This window comes from Anomaloglossus baeobatrachus, chromosome 1 (assembly GCF_048569485.1).
Source record: "Anomaloglossus baeobatrachus isolate aAnoBae1 chromosome 1, aAnoBae1.hap1, whole genome shotgun sequence".
Classification (NCBI taxonomy): Eukaryota; Metazoa; Chordata; class Amphibia; order Anura; family Aromobatidae; genus Anomaloglossus; species Anomaloglossus baeobatrachus.
The window spans coordinates 280,418,284-280,440,125 of NC_134353.1; the positions used below are offsets into that span (position 1 = coordinate 280,418,284).

Genomic DNA, 21,842 nt, shown 5'->3' on the forward strand with positions numbered 1-21,842 from the left:
CTGGTACATTATGTAACAGCAAGTACTAATCATCTTACCCAATTGGAAAATCCACATCTGCTCCATGATCTGTTATGTAATAAAGGCCAAATTTCGCCATCTTAACATGACCCTAAGAAAAAAAAAAAGAGAATTACAAAATAATATTTACAATGTGAAATATACACACACAGCGAGTTAGCGGCGCAGTAGGGAAGAGGTACTAGAAATGCAAAGTAACGACTGAACACATAAAATGAAATCATTTACATGCAACTAATAATAGAATTTACAACATATCACACAAGCCTAGAGACCAGTCAGTCGAGCAAGAGCGGGCGGTGACCAACCTCTTAGACCACATATACATGGAGCGACAGCACACTGCATTTAATGAATACACAAATCCCAATATATACGGTTTATATATATATATATATATATATATCCCACTATATGCTATAAACATTAAAAATTTAAGGTACTTAGCTTTTATTTATCAAATAGCGCAAAAGCCATCCAACCATGTCAAGGTGTACCTTGTAATATGGATGGTCCATAACCACTACTGTACTACCTTCTCCATGTGCCAAATCAGGCTGGAATAATTGTCTATTCCATGCTGCTTGTGGTTCAGGAAGCATAAATTCAAAGTCAGGTTTTTGCTCTCCCATCTGAGCGCAGTATAATTTAGAGACAGAGACCCAGACTCCAGCAATGTGTCACTTACTGAGCTGTTTGCTTTCATTTTGATAAAATCACTGTTTTCTCTGCTGCAGATATAGCAGTTATACAGCGCTCATGAATATGCTGGACTACCTGGCAGCACCACCAAGTAGTCCTATAATGATAATCTCCTGTTGATTGATCAGTGATTTTATCAAAACTACACTAAGCAGCCCAGTAAGTGACATATCGCTGGAATCAGTATCTCTGTCCCTCTGCAGTTATTTGATCCCACCTATTATTTTCCTGTGAAGTTTACGCTGATGCTTTTCCCTTTTGAGAGTCTAACGTGAGAAAGAAAATCAGACTTCTAAAGTCCCGTTGAGACAACCTTATGAGTGATGCCACTGTAAAGGCCCCGTTACACGCAACGACATCGCTAACGAGATGTCGTTGGGGTCACGGAATTCGTGACGCACATCCGGCCTCGTTAGCAATGTCGTTGCCTGTGACACGTACGAGCGACCGCTAACGATGCAAAATACTCATCAAATCGTTGATTGTTGACACGTCGTCCATTTCCCAAATGTCATTGCTGGTGCTGGACGCAGGTTGTTCGTCGTTCCTGAGGCAGCACATAATCGCTACATGTGACACCCCCAGGAACGACGAACAACACCGTACCTGCGTCCTCCGGCAACGAGGTAGGCGTGTCTTTCATGCGTCTGCTCTCCGCCCCTCCGCTTCTATTGGACGCCTGCTGAGAGACGTCGCTGTGACGCCGCACGAACCGCCCCCTTAGAAAAGAGGTTGTTCGGCGGCCACAGCGACGTCACAGGGAAGGTAAGTCCGTGTGACGGGTATTAGGGATATTGTGCGCCACGGGCAGCGATTTGCCCTTAACGCACAAACGACGGGGGCGTGTGCTTTCACGAGCGACATCGCTAGCGATGTCACTGCGTGTAAAGCGTCCTTTACTGTTCTGTCAGGGACTGAAGTCCAAAAGGATAAACCATCAGGATCACATCATAGTAAAACGACAGGCAGGATCATACAACTAGAGATGAGCGAACCTTCAATTTTGAGGCTTGGAGTTTTGGCATGGAAAATGACGTGAAAATCCTTGTGGCGAGTATCGCGCCGTGCTCGTGTCTGAGCGCTACGCAGCATTGTGCGCTCTGCGGGATGTGTGTGATTGGCTCAAATGTGACAAAGATACTGCGATCTAAGATGTTTTGTTCATGGAGAAATTTTAAAAAAAAAAAAGCACCACCCACCCATCTCCAGAAATGTTTTGCTGTGGGCTAAAAGCAAAATACTTCCAGAGATGGGTGGGCGGTGCTTTTTTTTTTAAATTCTCCCCGAGCCTCAAAAGTGAAGGTTCGCTCATCTCTACACACGACCACCAAAATTTGCAGCGGTGCCCAGAGCTAGATAAGAAATGAAATCGTAGTAGTCGTAGTAGTCGTAGTAGTAGTAGTAGTAGTAGTAGTAGTAGTAGTAGTAGTAGTAGTGGTAGTAGATTTCTTTTTCAAGACTTAACCCCTTACTGCCGAAGTCTGTTTACACATTTACTTCATGTTAGTGGTAAAGTTAAGTCTAAATGTTTTATGTTTATTTGTGAAAACATTGGAATTTTGGTGAGAATTTTGAAAATTTCAGAATTTTCAAGCTTTTCATTTTTATATCCTTAGACCAGAGAGTTACATCACATAAAATAATTAATATATAACATTTCCCGTATTTCTCCTTCACATCACCACAATTTTTGAAACATTATTTTTTTTGTTAGGAAGGTTAAACGTTTATCAGCAATTTCTCATTTTTCTAACAAAATTTAAAAAAACTATTTTTTAGGGACCAAATCACATTTGAATTAGAAGTGACTCTGAGAAGCCTAGGTAACAGAAAATACCCCAAAATGACACCATTCTAAAAACTGCTCCCCTCAAAGTGTTCAAAACCACATCCAAGAAGGTTATTACCCCTTTAGGTGCATCACTGGAATTAAAGTAATGTGAAAGGAAATAAATGAAAATTTTACTTTTTCCCCACCAAAATATTTATTCAGTCCCAGATTTTGCATTTTCATAAGGGTAAAAGCAGAAAATGGACCATACGATTTGTTTTGCAATTTCTACTAAATACACCGATACCCCATATGTGATGGAAAACTACTCTTTGGATACAGGGCAGGGCTCGAGAGGGAAGGAACGCCATTTGACTTTTGGAACGCAAAATTGGCTAGAAAAGATTGTGGATGCCATGTTGGATTTGCAGAGTCCCTGGTGTGCCTAAACAGTGTAAACCCCCACAAGTGACCCTATATTGGAAACTCCACCCTTGAAAAAATTTATTTAGATGTGTGGTGAGCACCTTGAACCCAGAGGTTCTTCTCAGAATTTTATAACATTGAGCAGTAAAAATTTAAAAACACATTTTTCCCCACAAACATGTTCCTTTCATCCCAAATGTTAAATTGTCATAAGGGTAACAAGAGAAAATGGACTATACAATTTGTTGTGTAATTTCTCCTGCATACAGAGACATTCATATGTGGTGGAAAACTACTCTTTGGGTGTATGGCAGGGTTCAGAAGGGGAAGATAACTATTTGAATTTTTGAACGCCATTTTGGCTGGAATTGAAACAGTTGAAAAGCCCCTGAAATCCCAAAACAGCAGAAACTCCTACAAGTAACCCCACTTTGGAAACTACACGTCTTGAGACATTTATCTGGCAGTGTAATGAGTATTTTTCACCCTCAGGCGATTCACGGAATTGTATAACATTGGGTTGAGTAATTTAAAAGCTCCTAATTTTTTCCAATTCAAATGTTGCTTTGTCCCAAGTTTTTAATTTTCAAAAGAGGTGACAGGAGAAAACGAATGGTAAAATTTGTTACACAATTTCTCCTGAGTTCACCAATACCCCATACGTGGTCGAAAACTACTTATGAGGTACAGTACAAAGCTCAGAAAGGAAGGAGCACCATATTGCAATGCAGATTTTACTAGAATTTCTTTGAGTGTGCCATGTCACATTGGCAGAAACCCTGAGGTACTACGAAAGCAGACCCCCATAAGTGACAACACTTTACAACCCACAGTCCTCAATCAATTCATGTATGGTTGCGGTGAGCATATTGACACCATATCTGCCTCACATAACTTTATACTACTGGGCGGTGAAAAGAATGATTACATTTTTACTATTGAAATGTTGTTTTAGCCAAAAGATTTAATTTTTAGGATGGCTAATAGGAAAAAAATGAACCACACAGTTGGTTGTGCAATTTCTCTTGAGTGCGCCCATAGCCTACATGTTATTGGGAACTACTTTTCAGGTACAGTACAAAACTCAGAAGGGAAGGAGCACCAGATTTTGCTGGTATGGTTTGTGGGTGCCATGTCACATTTGCAGAGCCCCTGAGGTGCTAAAAGAGCAAAACCCACATAAATGATCCCATTTTACAAAATAGACATCTCCTTAAATTCATCTAGGAGTACACTGATCATATTGACACCAGGTGTGTGACAGAATTGTATACCATTGGGCAGTGAAGAAAAAAATAATTACATTTTTACTACAAAAATTTTATTTTAGCCCAAGAGGTCACATTTTTAAATGGTAAAATGGGTAAAATCAGTGAGAAAAGAGTAGCAGAATCAACAATAAGGCAAAAACTCAACATAAGGGCAGGTGCTGTGTCCCCAATGAAGGCTCCAAGAAAGAGATTTTATAGTGAGTAACCAAAATTTTATTTTTGCTATCACTTCATTGGGGTCCAAAGGGTGGGCACAAGATAGTACCATCATATATAAAGCGCTGTGAAATTAATGGCGCTATATAACTGAATAAATATTATTATTACCACCATCAAGTCTGAGCATGGACAAATATGGCTTGCAGGACCCTTCTACCGAGGTTTGCATCTGACAAAGCATAGGTGTGAACATTGTAAAATATTGCGAATGTATGAATGGTGGACCAGGTAGGGGTTTTCCCACAGTTGCATGACCAAGGCCTGATGGCGGATATCCCAGAAGGCCCCCACTTCACGAGTGGAACGAGCACGCTTAATCCTTTATCCAGTAGGCTTCCAAGATGGCAGAACGGATACAGCATGCAATGGTGGCTCTCTAAGCAGGAAGTCGTCTGAGATGACCATCCGGAATTACGAAAAAAAGAATACGTCCGTCTGAAGGATTCTGACATGATGATGTAGAAGTGTAGAGCTTTCATGAGGACCAGCTTATGTAGAGACCACTCTTGAGAGTGAGATGGTGATGGTCAGCACAAAGGGAGCACAATGTCCCCGTTAGGGTAAAACAAGGAAACCACCATAGGAAGAAAGGATTAAATCAGAAGCAAGATCACCTTGTCCTGGTGGAAAACCAAATATCGGGAGTGGCAAGCTCAGGAGAAGGATAGAGCGACTCCTAGTAGTGGTCAGAACAGGAACCTCTGAAGGATGTCCAGAATAAGGTTAAGGTCCCAGGGCTCTACCGGAGGCTGGTGAGGTGGCGTATTATGTACGACCCTCTAAAGAAAGGTTCTGAGCTGGTGGCAAGAAGCCGGATTTCTCTAGAAAAAAATCAAAAGCGCAGAGACCTAACCCTTGAGAGAGCTGAGGGACAGATCAGAATCAAGACTTGATGGCAGGGAAAGTAAGGAGAAGACCATAGGGGCAGTCTGATGGCTTTGCACCAGTGGCAGAAGGCAGTCCACATGTTATGGTATATGCTAAAGGAAGACTTCTTCGCCTTGATCATGGTCTGGATAAGCTGATTGGAGAAACCAAAGGACCTTAGTACTGTGGCTTCAACAGTCATGCCATTAAAATGGGTGACTGAATTTTGGTGGAAGAGAAGTTCTAGAAGCTTTCACGGAACGTCCGCAAAGATGTGGATTAACTAGAGCCATGAGCAGGATGGGTATTCCTTCCACCTTAATCTTCTTGACCAGCCTGGGGATCACTGGAAGGAAACAGGTAAAAAGGAGAACTGGGTCAAGGAGTCCATCAATAGGGTTTTGCAATATCTTGACACAACCTGGGCAACCTTCAACCTGGTTCACTTTGGGTGCGATCAGTTCATCATTGGGGGTTCCCCATCTGAGACAGACATGGTTGAAGACTGTCTGGTGCAGGGACCATTCACCTACGACGAGAACTTCTCAGCTAATAAAATCAGTGGCCGGGTTGTCCACTCCAGGAATGTGCACTGCTGAGATTGTGCTGGTGCATTTTGTTTGACTCATGGGATCTGAGAAATCTCTAACTTCGAGTTTGAGAATCTTGACATCGAGAACCTTTATTTGGAGTTCCAACTTGGTGGTTGAGATATGCCACGACAGTGGTGTTGATAGATTGGATGTAGATCAGACGACTGAAGAGAATATTTTGCCAGTGAAGTAGAATCTGGAGGATTTATCTGAGCTAGGGAATGTTGATGAGAAGAAATGATTCCTGAGCGTTCTATCGACCCTGTACTGTAAGGTTCTGAAAAACTGCTCCCTAGGAAAGGAGGCTAGGGTCCGTGATTACGTTCTTCCAACACATCAGCAGAAACGATCTTTGGCAACGAACGATGGAAGAGCGTCTCCACTATTCTAGGGACTTCTTGTTCTGGGGTGGAAGCGTGACCAGGCAATCTTGGGAGTGGAGTTATCCCACCTTGATAGGAGAAAATGCTGTAGGGGGAGTGCATGGAACTGTCAAAGGAACTGCTTCCAGTGTGGCTATCATCTTGCCCAGTATACTCATGCAAAAAAGGATAGAGCATTGAAAGGGACGTCTGAGAGAATGAATCCTGCTTAGTTGTCTTTGGGCAGGAAGACTCTTGCGCGTGCAGGGTCGAACAGCACTGTCAAAAAAATAATAAGCAGGGGCTTGATAAGAGATGGCTTCGCTCTGTTGATGACCCAACTAAGGTGTGAAAGAGTGTCCAGAGTAATCTGGAGACTCTTGCAACATGGTGAGATGAATGATGGAAAACTATTTTGTAGCTGTAGATAACGTCTCAGACCAAAACATTGTTGACAGTGGAAAGCCACTCTTCCCGGAAAAGGAGGAGACGATCACCCACCGAGTGGATTGCCTGGTGGGGACGCACCATCATGCTGAGGAAAATCTGGTGGATTTGGACCTAAAAATCTGGCTCTGGTGACCGCAGGGGCACTCTGAGGGGAATGGCTAGAATGGCCTCCTTTTTCCTGGTGAATCAGAGACTTAAACTGGTGGAAGTTGTTCCCAGATGAGAATTGAAAATAGGCACCAAATGGAGTTGTGTGACTCTTGGGGGTGGATGTTTGGGCTTCTGTTGCAAAAGTGAAGTACTTTTTCCCCCAGTGGCATCCGAGATGATGTTGACTAGCTTTTCTCTGAAGAGCTGGGATCCCTGGAATGGGTGACTGCTCAGAGACTTCTTGGATGCAGAATTCGCCTTCCATGTCTTCAGCCATAAGATTCTGCACATTGTGGCAATATTGCTGGCTACAAGAGCTGAGCAAGCAGCTCCATCCAGTGAAGCTGCCAGAAGGTATTTTCTTGTGTGGGTAATATGGTCTGCTAGTTCGGAAGTAGGGGTGCCCGACAGGCTACCCTGGAGAAATAGTTTAGCCTAGGCTAAAACCGCCTTGGAAATTCATGCCGAGGTGAAGGACAGACAGATGACCGATCCTGCAGCCTCTAAAGCTATGTGCCCTCGGGGAAAGTGGGAGCTCCCAGAAAACCGCAGTACAACTTTGTCTTTTTACATGCAGCAGTTTTATTGCGGAATGTCCTGCGGATATGCTGCGGTCATTCTGCATTGAGGATACAGTACCATAGCTTCACCACTGCATCCTCAATGCAGAACAAGTGCTGGAGTGATCGGGAGTTCATACTTACTTCCATCACGCAGCACTTCACTTTCCGGCTGTCTGTCTGCACTTTGCAAGAGAAGGTGGGCGGGCCTGAACTAGCTCCGGCTGTCACATGACCGGAGCTCGTGCAGGTCCCGCCCACCTCCTGTTGCTCGCTCCTGGCTCCACCGCGCTCCTCTGCAGGGGAAGTGACTGCTCATTTTTGTAGGTCAGCTGCATATGGGTACAGGAGTTCTGTTTTCTTCTTTAATAACATGTTTTGCATGCTCTCATTACCTAGCTAAAAGTCCATTAACTTTATTGTGGTTGGCCAAAATGCGAGGAGGCCATTCTCATTTCTTAAAGGGTACGGACTGCTCGGAGTGCACAGATACCTTGTCATTTCTATTGAGAGTCAAATTAACGGCTTTCCCTGGGAAGCGAGTGGGATGGCTGGATTGGATAATCATTCTATGACTAAAACCAAGACCTGAAATACCTTGGTTAGGTTGGCAACTGACTGGGAGAGAGCTGTGGCCCACTCGGGAGGGAGGTGTTGCGTTCTCCCTGCAGGCAGTGGGGGGCTTTTGGGGAGGATGGCAAGGTTAACAGGCTACATTAATGAGGTCTGATCAGAGAAAGACTTCTTGATAAAAAAAGAACAGGCAATGTGTAGGACAAAAACCAGAGAATGGAAGTGAGACTCCCCCTATGGTTAGGCATATAAATAAGGAAAGAAGTGCCAAAGGGAAGAGTTGCTGGGAATAGAGGAGGAGCACCCAGATGACAGAGCTCACAGTGGATCTGGAGCCTGTCAACCTGAAGAACTACGTAGACTGTGGCTCTTCGGCACAAGCAGATGTGTAGGTGTGAAGGTGAACTAGGACAGCGAGAAGGCCGCGTTTGGTAGAGAAAGGAAGAAAAAAAGAGCAGAGGAAGGGAAAAAGGCAGGAAAATAGAGTAGACTGCTTTATCCTTTTATTTTTTTCCTTTTTTAAACCAGGACCCCTCTTTTAGCCCTGGACCTAGGGAGAGGGAGATATCTGTCCTGAAGGCCCCGAAGTCCTTCATCGCAGCACAATGAGGAGGACAGTCATCAGGCATCCAGAATGCTGTCTGTTAGGTGGCTGGAAATAAACGGTTCAGTCTTACCTTCCTGCAATGTCTCGCTCTGGGAGGCAAACGGACAAGGACTGTCCGCCGAGGAGCCCCAAATACTTTTCATGTGCACACTGCCTTGCAAAAGTATTCGGCCCTCTTGAATTTTTCAACCTTTACCCACATTTCAGGCTTCAAACATAAAGATAAAAATTTTAATGTTATGGTGAAGAGTCAACAACAAGTGGGACACAATTGTGAAGGTGAACGATATTTATTGCCCATTTTAAGTTTTTGTAAAAAATAAGTAACTGAAAATTGAGGCGTGCAATATTATTCGGCCCCTAAGTTAATACTTTGTAGCACCAACGTTTGCTGCGATTACAGCTGCAAGTCACTTGGGGTATGTCTCTATCAGTTTTGCACATTAAGAGACTGAAATTCTTGCCCATTCTTCCTTTGCAAACAGCTCGAGCTCAGTGAGGTTGGATGGAGAGCGTTTGGGAATAGCAGTTTTCAGCTCTTTCCACAGATTCTCGATTGGATTCAGGTCTGGACTTTGACTTGGCCATTCTAACACCTGGAAACGTTTATTTTTGAACCATTCCATTGTAGATTTTGCTTTATGTTTTGGATCATTGCCTTATTGAAAGACAAGTCTCCGTCTCAGTCTCAGGTCTTTTGCAGACTCCAACAGGTTTTCTTCAAGAATAGTCCTGTATTTGGCTCCATAAATCTTTCCATCAATTTTAACCATTTTCCCTGTCCCTGCTGAAGAAAAGCAGGCCCAAACCATGATGCTGCCACCACCATGTTTGACAGTGGGGATGGTGTGTTCAGGGTGATGAGCGGTGTTGCTTTTACACCAAACATATCGTTTGGCATTGTGCCAAAAAAGTTCAATTTTGGTTTCATCTGACCAGAGCATCTTCTTGCACATATTTGGGGTGTCTCCCAGGTGGCTTGTGGCAAACTTTAAATGACACTTTTAATGGATATCTTTGAGAAATGGCTTTCTTCTTGTCACTCTGCCATAAAGGCCAGATTTGTGCAGTCTATGACTGATTGTTGTGCTATGGACAGACTCTCCCACCTCAGATGTAGATCTCTGCAGTTCATCTAGAGTGATCATGGGCCTCTTGACTGCATCTCTGATCAGTCTTCTCTTTGTTTGACATGAAATGTTTGAGGGACGGCCAGGTCTTGATAGATTTACAGTGGTATGATACTCCTTCCATTTCAATATGATTGCTTGCATAGTGCTTCTTGGGATGTTTAGTGTTTTGGACATCTTTTTGCAACCAAATCCACCTTTAAACTTTTCCACAACAGTATCACGGACCTGCCTGTTGTGTTCCTTGGTCTTCATGATGCTCTCTGTGCTTTAAACAGACTACGGAGACTATCACAGAGCAGGTGCATTTATATGGAGACTTCATTACACACAGTTGGATTATATTTATCATTATCAGTCATTCAGGACAACATTGGATCATTCAGAGATCCTCAATGAACTTCTGGAGTGAGTTTGCTGCACTGAAAGTAAAGGAGCCAAATAATATTGCACGCCCCAATTTTCAAAAATTTAAAATAAGCAATAAATATCGTTCATCTTCACAATTGTGTCCCACTTGTCGTTGATTCTTCACCATTTTGTCATGAACAGGCGGGGAAGTCACTCAGAAATCCGCAGCTGTTCACTGATTTGTTACACACGACTACTCTCTAGTGCCTCCCTTGTCTGCAGGCCACTTTTGGTACTGCAGGACAATGCATAAGATGAGGCTGCTGAGCTAATAATGCCAAATATTGGAGGTCTCACAGCAAGGGTAAATGTATATATCACCGATTCCCGCTAATGGAATATATATATACACCTCCGTACCCTTAATGATAGCACTCCAATAATTCTCTGCAATAACAATTATGCTGCCACCACCCAGACTTTCTACAGGTAGCTGGGGACCCGTTACAGATAGCATAAGGCCCTTCGGGTTTATTGGATTCGTATATAAAGCATGAGGAAGAAACTATTAAATTTTTATATATTTAATCCGAAAATAGGAAGTTTAAAAAATATACAAGAATTTACAAAAGGGAACAATACAATTGCAGTATAGACAGTTACATAAAATAAAAGGTATAAACGTGAAACTTACTAAGCTTGTGCCATAGAAGTGGCGTCTACTTAGGGAGTGGAGGGAACTCCAAGATGGTAGGAGAACGGCCAGCATCACCCTTCATGATGCCCTTCAAGTACTGACATTAAAATTTATATCTTTATGTTTGAAGCCTGAAATGTGGGAAAAGGTTGAAAAATTCAAGGGGGCCGAGTACTTTCGCAATGCACTGAATGTGTTGGGGGGGGGTGGAGGTCAGGGTCCTGCCTCATAGACCAGAGAGGATACAGTTGTGACACAACTTGGCACTGTGCTCTCAGTTTCTAGGTGGAATGACAGAGTAATACAATTCCACTCTGTTGTCCACTCACAAGTCATATCTGAAAAAAAAGGAAATCTTTAATAGAAAGCAAAAATCATAAGGTAGAAAGGAGTCTGGGTGCAGCCCCGTGTCTGCTTTCTACTGATACTAAGTTAAGACTATGTGCACACTTGTTTTTGTTGCGTTTTTTCTTGCATTTTTCCATTAATAAAAGTAAGGAAAATGCATCCCAGCAAAGTCTATGAGAATCGTGACTTGCTGTGCGCACATGCCGTCTTTCTTGCAGATTTTGTTGCTGAAAAATAATTGGCATGTCAATTGTTTCTGCATGTTTTTCTGTGTTTCTATAATCCACTGGAGTGCTTTATCCCTACAGGGGATTATAGTGCAGCACTTTGCACTGTGCATACAGCATGGTCTGTGAGGCTCTGCGTAGCGCAGTTATCTGGGGTCATCATGGTGATTACTCAGTGTTACCATGGCAGCGTTTGGGTCCTTGTAATTGCATTTCAAGGACCTGAATGCCAGGGAGAGGTATGTGACCCCTCTCCCTGCCTCCTGAATGCTGTGATTGCACTGGTCGCAGCATTCAGGGGGGTTACACTGCCGGGAGAGGCGCGGGGGACCGCTACGGGCAGTGAGAGAAGGTGATGATCGCAGAGGTACAGTGCCTGAACCACTGTGATTGCCATGAGTAAAAAAAGCACAAAAAAAAGCACAAAAAAAATGTGCAAACGCAATAAAAATGCATGTTTTTCAGCTGCGTTTTTGACTCCCATAACATGCTTTTTATTGTGTGCAGAAAAGATGCACACGAAAAAACAACATGGGCACATAGCCTAGAACTGATTATCTCCGTGCCAGTTGGTGGGTGTTCACTGCTGGGGGGAGCTAACTTTTCTTGCATAGTGTCAGCCTCCTAGTGACAGCAGCATACACCCATGGTCTTCTGTGTCCCCCAATGAAGGGATAAGGAGAGAGGGTTTTTTGCTTTTCTAAAAATAGCTTAAATCGCTTCATAAGTTTGACACCTCTGCAATATACTTTGTGGTATAATTTCTCACTACTTTCAAAATATTTGTCTGATGCAAGTGAATGAAAACACGGTTTTCATTCAAACACATTGCAATGCTAGAAACGCGGCTACAGTTAAAGCCAAGCTTGTTTTGATTGGCTTGGCATAAAGATTTTGTCGCAGTCTCTTCAGAATGGATTAGACATGAAGACAAGTCTCAAGAGAATTTTAGTATATCATCCAAACATTCTAGTAGAGGACGTTACGGAAGTCTTCATTAATGAATTGCGGGAAAACAGCAGTTGGGTTTCATAAACTGAAAGGCATGATGAAATATTCATAAACAACATTATGGGTTAAGTCTTTTATTCATCACCCTCTTTACTGAAGATTAGGTTAGAAGCTCTAAGCACTTCTAATTTGGTGAAGATGCTAGGTCAAAGATGAGGTGCAAAGGATAACAGGCTTGAAGAGTGATTTTAATGAGATCTATACGTATTCTCAATGACTCTATAAGATCTGTGCCGGTTTCTGCTCCGACCGCTAGATGGCGCAACACTGTTGCTGTGGGTGATGCTTAATATAACACTCTTACTTTATTTGGGGGACTTCTGATTCTGTCCAGTCTGGAAGCTGCAGCAAGCTCCCACTGCCAGTCAGTAGACTCTATCCTGGTTTGTGCCTCTGTCCTGAACTCCTGTACTTTAACTTCATTTTCCTGTTCATTGACCTCGGCTTCACATTTGACTATCTGCGTGTTGATTCTGTTCCTGAAGTGACCTCCTGGATCCAACACGGCATCCTGACTTTCCTTCTTGCCATCTTCTGCCACTAAACAGCAGCAGACTCTGTGGCCCTTACCCAGGGACCTCTGTTTAAGTCCAGATCCCTGTACATGGGTTAAAGAGTGAAGGCCAGGGGAACCACTGGGTTCTGAGAAACTGAGTGGCTTGTGACCAGCCGATTTGTGGTAGCCATTTTGGAGATGCCAGGTGACTACTAACTGTGTGTGCATGACACTCATTTTATTTCTTTATAAAATAAGAAGCCTGCCCAAACATCCAGACAAACTCTCTTTCCAGATTCTCTTTAAATATAAGTGGACATTGCTTTAGTCTCAGGAAGATAAAAAGGCTCTCCCTCTGGGTAGTTCAGTACCTAGAAGAAGAGGTATCGCACATCAAAGAGCCTATGTGGAGGTAGTGTCTAGACCTTCTGCTTGGATAAGAGGTCCATGAAGTCTCGGTAAGGAACAGGCAAATTGAAGGCAAAAGAGGCAGAGCATTAGAAATGGTGGTTAAGGAAGAACTTTGTGAAAATTTTGAAAACAAGATGATCAACACTCGGCGATCTGGTCAGATGACCAATCAATACCTTGGGTATATAGCCTTAACCAGTAGTACCTTAAAAATACACAGAACACAGGCGCATAATATAGTTGCGAATCTAAAAAAAAAAACAAAAAAAAACGTCCCTAATGTGTTATGCTCCAATACGAAGATTTTCAATCTGGAATTGAATATGACTACGAGGAACTGTGGAGCCATTTGTAAGGATTTAAGAGGCGTCCGCAGAAAAATTCAAATCATTTTTAGCCTTCTAACCAAAGACAGATCAGTATATATATACAGCTTCGGAATCAATGAAGGCTTGTCCTGTGAACACAGAGGAACTGAAGAAAGCAGACATAGGCACAAGCTTGTATCTTTTGTGTATGATAATAACCGAAAAGGCACCCTCTTCTCTTTCGCCTAAGGTATGAAGTTTCCTTATTTGGCCTTGAGCTTGGAAGGGTCCATGTGATAGTGATCCTTTTCACCACTATACAGGCAAAGTCCTTGAGTAAGGTAAAAGAATCTTATGGCAAACTACAATTCCTGCTGGACAATTTGCATGGATTCCTGAATGAGAATCTTAAGGTTTCTCCTTTTGAGTTCTTAAAAGATACATCCACACAACTAGGAAATAATTCAGATTATCAAGGGATGTTTGCAAACCTCTAATAGCAAGATCTTTCAATGAGCCAGACCAGCATAGAAAATTGTAAAGAGAGTGTTATTATTTCAGACCAATTAGAAAGCCACAGTTCTGAATTGGATGGCATAACTTCCAGAATCGTTACTCCTTTGAATAATCTTAACATGGTCAATGACAGAATAGACAAGACTTTGCTCAAAGAGAAGGTGATCAGGAAAGAAAATAGAATATGCACCATGAGATCATCTCCCATAACGGTGTGGACCAAACTGATTTTACTTTTGAACGGTCAGAAAAAAAATTGTTAGGGGCAAAGTTTAAAATATACTGTGCATTGGTTTAAGTCCGGGCAGGGCATAAGATCTCAGTCAGTGTGCAGGCAATCTGGAATCTTGCTTACAGAAATGCAGTTACACACAGGAATATTAACTGTATAGGCAATCAGATGACATGCAGCTAATATTCAGTTGGTGGTTTGGCTGCTGCAGTGAGGTCACATTGACCGCACGCTTCACTTCTGTAGTCAATCACAGAAAGAAGACCAAGAGCCAAGCAGAAGCGGGAAACCGGCGCTGAACCTGGTAAAGGAGAGTAATTGTTCTGTTTGTTTAATTATTTTAGAGCACTTAGGGTCAACTTTACTGAAAGTGGAAAGCCCCTTTAATAGGTATTTCCTAATTCTTCTGACCATATGATGTAGTTTGCTATAGTGCATCAGCTAAGAGGCCAAGCTGTTTTTCTCACAGAGAATTGTCTAGACGGAATATAATTGTATTCATTACTCAGCAGAGAGCAGGACTAGTAAAAGGGGCTGTCTGGCCATAGGCTATAAGTCTGCAGTCACTCTATATGGCTGCAGACTTGTGAATTCTCACATCGTGAGCACTGCATGCTGTGAGGATTCTCCAGTGCTGGTACTGGAAACAGATGGTGATGTGACCGCAAGAATGTGATCTGCATACTAACGACCACATTCCGACTAGGCTGCATCTGGCCTCACTCAATACATTTGCACTGGGCGCAGCTGCATCCATCTAGTCGCCATGTGACAGCATGTATGGAAATCATATTGGAGAAAGAAAATGTACCTAATGAAACGGGATCACCACATGTCATATTAAAAAAAGGATAATTTTTATTTATATTTAATAAGGCAAAAAGCTACACATGACAAATACAAACATACAAAAATGACACAATAAGACACCTCTAAAACCATTTAAAAATCAAACACTGGATACAAAGACATATAGCCCACACAAAATGGAGAAAGGTTAAGTCCACCTATGATAATCCTATGCACGAGCCCTAAATAGCCCTGTGGTTACGCCAAACAATACAACCCAAAGTTGATGGGAACATGGGGATCTGCAGTGTGGCTAGCCAGTCTAGAAATGACACATGCATGGAGTCCCAAGTTGATGGAGGGTCCTGATGTCATGAACCATGCAGCTAGCCACAACTAACACGCTAATCACCAAATACAGTAGAAAGTCAGGAGACCCAATAGAAACCTGGAAGATTATTTGTGGCCAAAGAATCCCAGCCTAGGGACAAGCTCTGTACTCCTCCATGAAAACAGGCAAACCTGTGGAAATCCGGGGCAGGACAGGTGGACCAAAAGTGGGTTAAGGCCCCACACGTATCGCCCATGTTCTGTGGCTTTCTCAAGGGCAAGGCAGCATGGAAATCACATACTTTTGGTCACGCACCCGTGGCTACTGGCGCCAACATCGGAGAATCCTCAGAGCGCGCAGTGTGTTCTTTCAGCCTTCATATGGCCGTTATGCACCTGTATGCCATTTGTTTAACTGTATAGAAAAGTACATCAAAGAGTGCTTTCCTATAAGAAGAGACTCTGCAAAGAAACGTATTCCAAACAGCATATGATTCTTTACAGTGTGCCCCCTTGGCATCTATCCTCACTGTGCGCACTGACTGGCACATACTTTTGTGCGTGTGTGCCCAACAGTGGGCACAGACAGTGAAAAGAGAGTCCTGACCACTTTTTTCTTTTACTGATCTGACAGCAATCAAAGATGGATTTGAAACTTATACTTAAATACAGATTATTAGCAAAACTTAACATTTGTACAATGATTAAAAAAGAGAACTTGTCATGAGGATTTTATACCCTAAAATATGACATGTATGTAGAGGCGCTTTAATGCTGAGTAAATCCTCACCTTTCTTGTATATTAGTATACAATGATAACTATGGATTGCCCTAGAACTAAAAGTGCAATGTGTTTGGATCTTACACTTCCATCTCTCCTGTCCTCTCCCTCTACCCCGTCCGCTGCTAGCCTCCTATCTCGGATTGACGGGTTTCTCTTGTTTCAGTAACCTGTCGAACAGAGACATGAGGCAGGCTGTGTGCGGGGAAAAGGCAGAGAATCAGGAGAGCCGTCAGAGCAGTGCCCACCCAACTGATGTCATTGTCCACCCACTGGAATTACCACTCACTAGCATACAATTATAACTATGGATTTCTCTAAAACAGAAAGACAGACTTCTACAAGAGAGGTAAATATTTACTCAGTTAGCGGCTTCTACATACAGTTAGGTCCAGAAATATTTGGACAGTGACACAAGTTTTGTAATTTTAGCTGTTTACAAAAACATGTTCAGAAATACAATTATATATATAATATGGGCTGAAAGTGCACACTCCCAGCTGCAATATGAGAGTTTTCACATCCAAATCGGAGAAAGGGTTTAGGAATCATAGCTCTGTAATGCATAGCCTCCTCTTTTTCAAGGGACCAAAAGTAATTGGACAAGGGACTCTAAGGCGGGCTTTGCACACTACGACATCGCAGGCCGATGCTGCGATGCCGAGTGCGATAGTGCCCGCCCCCGTCGCAGCAGCGATATGTGGTGATAGCTGGCGTAGCGAAAGTTATCGCTACGCCAGCTTCACACACACACTCACCTGCCGTGCGACGTCCCTGTGGCCGGCGACCCGCCTCCTTGTTAAGGGGGCGGGTCGTGCGGCGTCACTGCGACGTCACACGGCAGGCGGCCAATCAGAGCGGAGGGGCGGAGATGAGCAGGATGTAAACATCCTGCCCACCTCCTTCCTTCCGCATATCCTATGGAAGCCGCAGTGAGGCCGGTAGGAGACGTTCCTCGCTCCTGCGACTTCACACACAGCGATGTGTGCTGCCGCAGGAGCGAGGAACAACATCGGACCATCGCGTCAGCGTAATTATGAATTACGCCGACGCTATACCGATGATACGATTACGACGCTTTTGCGCTCGTTAATCGTATCATCCAGCCTTTACACACTGCGATGTCGCATGCGATGCCGGAAGTGCGTCATTTTCAATTTGACCCCACCGACATCGCACCTGCGATGTCGCAGTGTGCAAAGTGCCCCTAAGGGCTGCAATTAACTCTGAAGGCGTCTCCCTCGTTAACCTGTAATCAATGAAGTAGTTAAAAGGTCTGGGGTTGATTACAGGTGTGTGGTTTTGCATTTGGAAGCTGTTGCTGTGACCAGACAACATGCGGTCTAAGGAACTCTCGATTGAGGTGAAGCAGAACATCCTGAGGCTGAAAAAAAAAGAAAAAATCCATCAGAGAGATAGCAGACATGCTTGGAGTAGCAAAATCAACAGTCGGGTACATTCTGAGAAAAAAGGAATTGACTGGTGAGCTTGGGAACTCAAAAAGGCCTGGGCGTCCACGGATGACAACAGTGGTGGATGATCGCCGCTACTTTCTTTGGTGAAGAAGAACCCGTTCACAACATCAACTGAAGTCCAGAACACTCTCAGTGAAGTAGGTGTATCTGTCTCTAAGTCAACAGTAAAGAGAAGACTCCATGAAAGTAAATACAAAGGGTTCACATCTAGATGCAAACCATTCATCAATTCCAAAAATAGACAGGCCAGAGTTAAATTTGCTGAAAAACAACTCATGAAGCCAGCTCAGTTCTGGAAAAGTATTCTATGGACAGATAAGACAAAGATCAACCTGTACCAGAATGATGGGAAGAAAAAAGTTTGGAAAAGAAAGGGAACAGCACATGATCCAAGGCACACCACATCCTCTGTAAAACATGGTGGAGGCAACGTGATGGCATGGGCATGCATGGCTTTCAATGGCACTGGGTCACTTGTGTTTATTGATGACATAACAGAAGACAAGAGTAGCCGGATGAATTCTGAAGTGTACCGGGATATACTTTTAGCCCAGATTCAGCCAAATGCTGCAAAGTTGATCGGACGGCGCTTCATAGTACAGATGGACAATGACCCCAAACATACAGCCAAAGCTACCCAGGAGTTCATGAGTGAAAAAAAGTGGAACATTCTGCAATGGCCAAGTCAATCACCAGATCTTAACCCAATTGAGCATGCATTTCACTTGCTCAAATCCAGACTTAAGACGGAAAGACCCACAAACAAGCAAGACCTGAAGGCTGCGGCTGTAAAGGCCTGCCAAAGCATTAAAAAGGAGGAAACCCAGCGTTTGGTGATGTCCATGGGTTCCAGACTTAAGGCAGTGATTGCCTCCAAAGGATTCGCAACAAAATATTGAAAATAAAAATATTTTGTTTGGGTTTGGTTTATTTGTCCAATTACTTTTGACCTCCTAAAATGTGGAGTGTTTGTAAAGAAATGTGTACAATTCCTACAATTTCTATCAGGTATTTTTGTTCAAACCTTCAAATTAAACATTACAATCTGCACTTGAATTCTGTTGTAGAGGTTTCATTTCAAATCCAATGTGGTGGCATGCAGAGCCCAACTCGCGAAAATTGTGTCACTGTCCAAATATTTCTGGACCTAACTGTACAGCCATTTGTTTGGTGGGTATATCATCTTGATTAATCCAGAAGAGCTGAAGGAGCGGCACTACCCAAGACATAGCCCGAAAGTATTTTTTTATTCCAGTTGTGTGCAATTTAAAAAATGCAGGAGAGGAGCCGGGTGCAGGTCCTCTACAGAAGAAGGCCGTTTCGCGCCTAATCGCGTCTCTACGGGATCAGTAGAAATGCAATTAGGTGCGAAACAGCCGTTGTCCATAGAGGGCCTGCACCCGGCTCCTCTCCTGCATTTTTTAAATTGCATACAACTGGAATAAAAAAAAAGACTTTCTGGCTACATCGTGGGCAGTGCCACTCCTTCTGCGCTTCCGGATTATTCATTGGATATTTCTTTCCTTTTGCATGATGCGCACCCCCTTCCAGAATTCTACTTGGAGTACCTGAGAGGACGTTCTCCTTAGCAGCACTTGTTAAGGTATTGTGTGGTGGTGCAGGACCATATTTTCTTGTTTATCCTGATAAAATCCTGATTATAAGTACTCTAAGAATTATTTATATATAAATGGAAAGCCTCTAACTTCGTGAATATAAGGTGAGAATACTAGCAAGAAATTCTGTAAAACGTGCCCATTTTATACATAACCTGAGTAAAGATTACAGAGCTGGCTAGGTTTACACACATATTCTGAATGATTAATCCTTATAGAATTTAAGAAACAACTATTCATTCTAATGCATGCTGTCTAGCCATAGAGTAACTAGATCACAAAGAAACTCCCGAATCCCCATAGATCCCATCATCCTTACCTCTCCATCCAGCAGGATATTGTGAGGAGACAGTGCCCGGTGGACAATGCGATGACAGTTCAAATATTCCAATCCCTGAAGGGCTTCAAAAGCAATGTGCAAAATCTTCAAAGGGCTGAAGGATGAGAGAAAGAGAGGAAGATCTGGCTTTGAAAAATGCTAACAAAAAATGTTTATGAATATGATTTCCAATGTACTAAAAAGAGCAGTTGGGGAAAAGTAGAAAAAGGATAACTTGTATATAGAGCTATCATTCTCATGCATGTATATAAATGTATCCGGAGACACTCAGAATTGGACATGTATCAGATAATCATAAGGTGGGTTGGGTTTTTTTGCCTTGTGCATAACCTACATTATTAAATAGTCCTTTGGAATGGTCACATGAAATACAGAGGGTGAAATAAGTTTTGAACATGTCACCAATTTTTTTAAGTAAATATATTTCTAAAGATGCTTTTGACATTTATTTCTCACCATCCAGTCAACACAGGCAAAGAAATCAAACCATATAGATATCCATCCATGAATTAAGTTGAGCAATAATGAAAAATGACAAAGTGAAAAAGTATTTAACACGCTTACTGAAATTTATTTAATACCTCATACAAAAGCCAAAATGGAGTGGACAACTTCAAGATCTATCCTGTATGTAGAAACTAGTCGCATGCATTGCACTGGTGTGAGTTTAGCCCATTCTTCCACACAAACACTTCAAATTTTGAAGGTTATGTGGGCTTTCTATGAACTTTAAGCTTTAGTTCCTTCTAGAAATGTTCTATTGAATTCAGGTCAGGTGATCAGTTGGGTTATTTTAGCAACTTTATTTTCTCTGCATCACATCCATCCTTCCTTCAAATTCTATGACATTTGTCAGTGCAGTCAGCTAAAAAACAGCCCCACACCATGATGTTCTCAGCTACAAACTTCATTGTTGGAATCGTGTTTTTGGGGCGATATGCAGTGGTGTGTATAATGGCATCCAAACAGTTCAATTTTGGTGTTATCTGACCAGATTATATTTTTACAGCATTTCCCAGGCTTGTCTAAATGTTGTTAAGCAAACTTTAAACGCGCTTGAACATGCTTTCTGTTCAGCAGTGGAGTCTTGCGTGGTGAGTGTGCATACAGGCCATGGAGTTTGAGTGCATTACTTATTGTTTTTTTTAATACTTGTACTTGCTGATTTCAGGACTTTCTGTAGCGCTCCACAGTTGAATCTTGGCTCTTGGACAACTCTTCTGAACATTATTTTCTCTCCTCTGGTCATGGTTGGTTTATGGTGAAATGATGTCCATTCCAACTCCAGATTATAGGCCCAACAGTGCTCACTGGAACCTTCAGTAGTATAGAAATTGTTCTATAACCAATGCATTCAGCATGTTTTGCCACAATAAGGTTGCAAAGGTCTTGAGACAGCTCACTGGTTTTACCCATCATGAGATGTTTCTTGTGTGGCACCTTGGTAATGAGACACCTTTTAATAGGCTATCAGTTCAAGCAGCTGATATTTCCCCTTAGCAGCAGACTTGCTTTGTAATTACTGATAAATTTCAGCTGCTGTCAAGATTTTTCATGTTTTACCGATATCTGGTGAGAAATTCATGTCAATAGCACCTTTAGAAAAATATTTACTCATTTCACCTGCTGTAGGTACACAAGAATAGATATGTAAAGGAAATCTGACAGTAAAGTCAACTGAAACCCTCCAAACTGCATTTATGGCCATGCAGGTTTTTGACATTAGGCCTGCTTCACATTTGCGTTGTTTTGATGCAAACGGAATTCGTAACTAATGTAGTACAGTTCATTTATTTACAGTGGTAGCGCGTCAGCATGCCTCGCATGTGTCCACATGGTGTCGCGCTTACACTGTAAATAAATAAGTGAAGAAACATATCAGCAATGAAACAACTGTTGTTGTCCATCATTCTGGAAAGGGTTAGAAAGCCCTTTCCAAATAATTTGGAGTCCATGATTTAAAATGAGAATCAATATTCACAAGTGGAAAACATTCAAGACAGTCGACAGGCTTCTGAGGAGTAGATGTCACAGCAAATGCACACCAAGGTCAGACTGTGCAAAAAATCCCAGAGCTATAGCTCAGACTCTAAAGGCTAATTCTAGTTAACATTAAAGGAGTTGTCCGACATAAACTCAAAATTTTTTGTTAAGCTAATCTGTGCTGTATTGTCACATAAAACACCCCTACATTGTTATTTTTTGTTTTCTA

The 21,842-nt window shown here is 42.5% G+C and overlaps 1 protein-coding gene across 1 annotated transcript in view; it reads right to left on the reverse strand.

Annotated features, from left to right (window-relative positions):
• TBCK (TBC1 domain containing kinase) overlaps positions 1–21,842 on the reverse strand; it is a 516,545-nt gene that overhangs the window by 398,948 nt on the left and 95,755 nt on the right. The window contains exons 4-5 of the mRNA XM_075350453.1: positions 19,610–19,724; positions 39–112 (exon numbers count right to left, since the gene is read on the reverse strand). Coding sequence (XP_075206568.1) covers positions 39–112; positions 19,610–19,724 — 189 coding nt within the window. The remainder of the gene's footprint in view (positions 1–38; positions 113–19,609; positions 19,725–21,842) is intronic.